Source organism: Sceloporus undulatus, chromosome 7, assembly GCF_019175285.1.
Source record: "Sceloporus undulatus isolate JIND9_A2432 ecotype Alabama chromosome 7, SceUnd_v1.1, whole genome shotgun sequence".
Lineage (NCBI taxonomy): Eukaryota > Metazoa > Chordata > Lepidosauria > Squamata > Phrynosomatidae > Sceloporus > Sceloporus undulatus.
The window spans coordinates 13,057,961-13,063,960 of record NC_056528.1 but is presented as its reverse complement, the minus strand read 5'-3'; the positions used below and the strand labels follow the sequence as shown (position 1 = coordinate 13,063,960).

Sequence of the window (6,000 nt, the reverse complement as noted above, 5' to 3'; positions counted from 1 at the left end):
TGTAGGTGTGCGAGGAGCAGAAATGCGAAGAGGAGGTTTTCCCCTTGGCCATGAACTATGTGGATCGCTACCTGGCTTGCGTCCCCACGCTGAAAAATTGGCTGCAGCTTCTGGGGACGGTCTGTATGCTCCTGGCCTCCAAACTGCGAGAGACGGTGCCTTTGACGGTGGAGAAACTCTGCATTTACACGGACAACTCCGTCACACCACGCCAAGTTCGGGTAAGCTGGTTTTGCCTCTGTTTTTGCCCCTGTTTTCACTGGATGCAGGGAACCTCCGCTCTGAAGCCAGATCTGGCCTTTCTGGGGCTGTGATGTGGACCTCACTTCTCCAGTGCACCATGGTTTCGTGGTTTTGAATAAAAACTTGGCTGAAACATGTTGAACTACTCTCTTTTTGTGTGGTGTAGGAAGCGATCCTTACTCTTTCCATGCCAGTTCTGCCTCTGGCACCCAATCATTTGATTAAAGAAATAAAAGAATGTGCCTACAGTTTGTAAACTTGAAGCATACCTGTCTTCTCTTCCCGGTGCCCCAATGTAGGAATGGGAATGCTTAGTCCTGAGGAGCCTCAAGTGGGACCTGCTGTCGGTGATCCCAAATGACTTTCTGGATTATATTCTCCATCAGCTCCCATTTCCCCCGCAGAAGGTGGACACGGTCAAGAAACACACACAGACACTCATTGCGCTGTGCGCTACAGGTATGGCTTGTGTTGTATGGAGTGGGCTTTACTGAACTCAGAACAGCTTTCCAGGCCCAGTCTTGACCTCTGGGAGTTGACCTTTTGGGGGTTTGTAATCCAAAAAGGGGCCACTTTCCCAAGCTCTGGTGTAGAAGACCAACCTTTTCCCATCACGATTTTACTGCATGCAAGCATGTGAACTTCTTTTGGGTTCTTGTTTTATTTTCTCTCTCTTCCTCGGCATTGGCAGATTGCACCTTCATCCTGTACCCGCCGTCCCTGATTGCCGCGGGCAGCATCGCAGTGGCAGCCCCTGGCTTCTCTGCCCTGTCAGACCTCTTTTCTAGTGATGTGATTACAGAACTGCTGGCTGGCATCATTGGCGCCAAAGTGGTGAGTCAGACACACCATACAATAGGAGGTAGAGTTGGGAAATGGGAGATGTCCCAACATCCAGCTGGTGTTTTAAATGCTTCCAAGCTGGTCTGAATTAGTACTGTTTTCTAATATTGAGCCAGATCACTGGTCCATCTCGCCCAGTGCAGTTGGCACAGAGTGACAGCAGCTTTCTGGGTGTTTAAGCATGGGTCTTTCCCCCAGTTTTCCTAGGAACTGTACCCTATGAGGGTCTCCTGACTGCAAAGTAGGCGCTCTGCCTCTGAGTTAGGGTCCTTAAAAGTAAGATTCCAGTCCTTTTGACTTTGAATTAAGAGCTGAACTAAATAAGAATGTAAAAACTTAACTTATGCCCATTGATACAGTGAGCTCAGTAAGATCAGCACAAACCGCTATGTTGGTGAGGTTGTGAATCCACTCCAAGTTCTAGTCTGAACTACCCAGATTGCTGAATCTCCCCAAAATAGGTTCCACACATTCAATAACACCTTTAATGTTCTAATTAGATTGTATTGTTTTAATTTGCTGTTTGCCGCCTTGAGTCCCTATATTGGGAGAAAGTCTGGATATAAGAAAATAATAATAACAACCTGAAGCAGATTCACCACAAGACCAGTGACAGAATGGCAAAGGCACCATCCGAATTCAATGCAGAATTAAAACCATTTTATTTAATTCTTGCCCTCTCTCTCTCTTTCTCAGGACTGCCTAAAAGTTTGTCAGGACACCATTGAAGCAGCAGCTGTAGCAAAGAACCTGAAACAAATTTCTTGTCCGTAACAAGAACCTGGGTTGACCTCTGAGATGGCTAGGAAATTGGTCTGACCAAACATCATGGACCAAAATCGGGAATTTCAAATTCCTTCCCACTCTCCAGAACTGTTAGACTACAATTCCCATCACCCCCAGCCAGCATGCCCAGCAAGGCTAAAGATGGCAGGAACTGTAGTTCAAAACCATTCAGGTTAGGGAAGGCCACTAGTTGTTCTCAAAAACCATCCATCTACTCCAGTTGGGACTAACCAATACAATCCATACCATTCATTGCAAATTCGCTTTCAACTGTTAAGCATTATCATTCTGTTCAATCCAGGATGGCATTACTGTGTTTTGAATGTAATATTTCCTTTACTGTATATTTAAAATATGTCCTTTGATTTAATCCGCCTTGCGAGAGTTTTCCCCCTGAAAGATGCTGAAACAGTTTTTGAAATAAATAAGTCTGACGCTTAGAGCAAGTGTGTTGTGTTTGCTAGAATTGGAAAGATTGGCCCCAAACCCTTGTCTGGTTTCTCCACCAGGCGGCAGCAAAAGGGCATGGTTGGTTTAAAGGAGCATTAAAAGCAATGGTCCAGATTGCACCCTCCAGATGTTGGCAGGGATTTTAGATTAGACGTTCTGACCCTGGCGCCTCTTTTTCTTAAGACAGTTCCCATCATGCCTGGTCACTGGATGTACTGCATAGGAGTTACAAAGGAAAACTGAGCTAGGACACTGATTGCAGTTAACTCCTATCCTATCCAAGTTGCAGGATACAGAGTGATCCAAATTGATTAGAAAGCATATTCACACTGATGATGATGTGGATCGATGCAGATTTTTCAGGAAAACTTGGGGGGGGGGGGATGGTATCAAATATTCTGGCTTAAGTGGGGGGTTTGCCAGCCCCTCCAAAAGTGCCTTTGGGACATGTGTGAACACCAAGGATTCATCCCAGATTATTTTTGCCGTGTGAATGAGACCTGAGAGAGAGTCAGTTTTGTCACAGTAACAGGAGCGGAGCTAAACAGCTTCTCCACTGTGCAAAGCCAGTCAAATGGCAAGAGGTCATTTGTGGCTGACCCTGGAGAGAGTAATGTCACACACTCCCTTCCTCAGGGCACACTGTGACTTGTTTGCAAGGCATTTTTGCATCTGAATTAGCTCACGTCTTCTCCGAGGCTCGTAGGCCACAGTTTCCTCGCTCAGAAGAGACTCCGTGTTCCCAAAGGCCGGCCAAATTGCCCTCTGGGGCTCAGATTAGCGTCCATCGATGCCCGAGGCTGCAGAGGGTTGATTCCAGGCTGAATCAAAGCAAGCCTCTCCTCCTCCTCCGCTTTCTGCTAGCTTTGTAGATATCCCAGCCCTTTCACCCTGGAGAGGATGGTGGCCAGCCTCTCCAGCCCAAGACCAACCCAGCCAAAGCCCGGCAAGAGCAAACTTGTTTATTTTCCCCTCTGTAACTGAAGATGTTCCACAGTATTAGACCCTATTTCCCAGGGGAAATGCCGCTTCCATAAATAAACAGTTGCCAGCAGCCACAGAGAGAGAGAGAGAATCAGAAACAGATGTGGGCAGGCTGGGAGCCAAGGCTTGCCTGCTTCAAGGCAGAGCTCCCATGGTTCCTTCAAGCGGAGCATCAGAGGATGCTGATAAGAAACAGGAGCCGACACCTGAGCTCAGGGACCCACCTGGATCCGCATGCTCAAGAATTGCATACCTTCCAACATTTCATGAATGAAAACCTATGGGAAAGCTGCAAAAGCTGGGAGAGGGTGCAGTGGTTTGCCTTTGACAGAGTCTACAGAGAAGGGCATGATTCTACTCCTTATTTCCTCATTAATTTTCTCCTCATTAATAACCTTTGTCATCTCGACCATGCTGTGATGTTGCTTGGTCACACCTGTCCAAGTCTCCACGTGTGCAATGTGTATTCATAAACAACAGTAGGTCTTGGTGTCACCGGTCAGATCTGGGAATCTCAGGGTGAGATTTTGCCTCAGACCAAAAAGCATTTCCCACGTAGAGACGCTTGCTTGCCTTTGGCTTCCACGAGACGTGAGACCCACACAACCCCAGGCTCCAGCACTTCTGCCTTTTCCAAGTCCCAAAGGGAGAAGCTTTCCCATGAACCCAAAGTCAAATTTCTCCCTTCTGGGCTAAAAGAAATGGAGTCTCCCTTGCAAACTTTTTCTGGAAGCAGCCAAACAAAGCCGAGGTTTTATCTGCAATCCTCTGGCTCAAGGGGGAGCAGGAGTTTGGAGGGCCAGGGCGCCAGCCTTTGTCTTGGTTTGGACATTGGTCACGAGGAAGGGAGGAAGAGGGATGCTACGGAGCACATGCCGCTGGGAAGCAGGCAGCGCCAGTCCAAGGTATTTTGCAGCCTGAGGCAAAGAACAAGATGTACCAAAGCAGACTGGGCTGGCAATTGAACCTTACTTCAGCACCAGGGATGGAAGAGCACCCTTGACTATATCCGAAGGCAAATGCCCGGTTCAGGCTTGGCATACAGATCTCTCTTCCAAATCACTCATCATCTGCTGCCTGAGCATCTTCCTCATTCTGTCAAGCAAGAATGAGAAAACTGCTTTGCAGAAATGTCTCCAAATGTGCCCCTGACACCATTTATGTTGTAGTTAACAATTGCCCTCCTTGGAACAGACACTCAGAAGATGCAAGACGGCACCCAGTTGCCAAAAGTTGCAGTTGTAGCTGCTTTTAGCATTAGTAGCACAGCACAGCCAACAAAAATGAGAAAAATGCTTCCATTGCCGTTACAATGGGCCCTCCCCATTGGCTGGGGTTAGGGTCACAGGGCTCCATGAAAGGGAAAAAAACATTAATAAAACACCACTTTTTTAATCTGAGAGAACATCACTCTAGGAATCTCTAGATTCTCCAGTGCAACTCTATGGCCAACATTTGGCAGAGGTTGACCCTGTAATTGGACTGGATGACCCACAAATAGCTAGAGAAGTGGAATCTCACGTTCCTCTGGTGTGACTCTCTGGGCAACTTCTGGCAGAGTTGCACTGGATCACCTAGATATTAAAGCCACAAAAGTCAAAGACACAAATGCGGAGGGCCAACTGTACTAACAATGAGCCCCGATGAATGAGAAATTGTGGAGAATGTTGACATGAAATCTAGAGCTTATCATAGTTTAATTTTGAAATGCAACACGAGAAATTCCCAGCCAGTAGCCCTGTGGTCCAAAAGAGAACGGTTCTGAGATCTGCTTAAATGCAAGAACCCCTTTCTCCACCACGCAGAAGCAAAAACACCTTCTTGCTTTAATAAAACTAAGGATGACCCGAATGCTCGTTTGCATTACAAATACCTCCGTGTCTCCTCCTCCTCTACTTTCCCCTTCTGCATGCCTTCTTCAAAGACACAAATGCTCCTGACAGTTCCGGCCATTTGAGAGGTATGGACATTATCCAAAGCAGCTTGACTCAGAGACCACATCCTTAGCCCTGGGATGCCAGCCAGCCAGCCTCCATTGCCTGGGGAGCAGGGGCTGGATTCCTTCTCTCTTCTCCCCCTTTGCTTTCTCCGCACCCCCTCATCTCTTTTGCTTGGTGGGGATTTTCTTTTGTCCAGCTGGAGCATACCTTCGCTGGGGGAATACTGCCATTCGCAGGCAGGAAGGCCTTTGATGTGTGTGTCCCCGACTCCTCCAAACAACACCCCTTGAACTTGGCAGAGCAGAAGTCTTAAGTGCAGAGATACCTCCTCTCTTCCAGATGTGGATCTGCAAAGCCTGGAAAAGTGATCTTGGAGAATGGGAGTTTAGAGAAGATGCCTTCTACTGAGTCAGAACATGGGTCTGCCTAGCTCCCTGTTGTCAGCACTGACTGGCAGCATTATCTGGGGGGCAATGCCTTGAATCATAGCAAAGGCATCCTAGCTTCAGCAGGGAAGATTAGAAAGTACAAGGGGAACTGGACCCATGCCGCGTCTCGTGCCAGAGGGGGAAGGAAAAGGCCCCCTTCACTGGAAGAAGGCTGGGGGTCTACCTCTGAAGCCTATGGAGGGTAAGGATGGGGTCATGCAGAGAATACCGTTCCAACCAGAGGAGTGGTAACTTGGCACAGGCTTCAGATCTTGCTGGGTCATTCTGGGCACAGAGCCCAAGGCAACACCTGCTCTGATGTTTTG

General features: G+C 47.8%; 1 protein-coding gene across 1 annotated transcript; it reads left to right on the top strand.

Annotated features, from left to right (window-relative positions):
- The first annotated feature begins 10 nt into the window (after positions 1–10).
- Positions 11–2,312, top strand: LOC121936975 (G1/S-specific cyclin-D3-like). The gene is made up of 4 exons (XM_042479728.1): positions 11–221; positions 543–702; positions 935–1,077; positions 1,783–2,312. Exons 1-4 carry the CDS (start codon positions 51–53, stop codon positions 1,858–1,860), a joined length of 552 nt encoding a protein of 183 aa, XP_042335662.1. The 5' UTR covers positions 11–50; the 3' UTR covers positions 1,861–2,312.
- Positions 2,313–6,000: the final 3,688 nt, after the last annotated feature.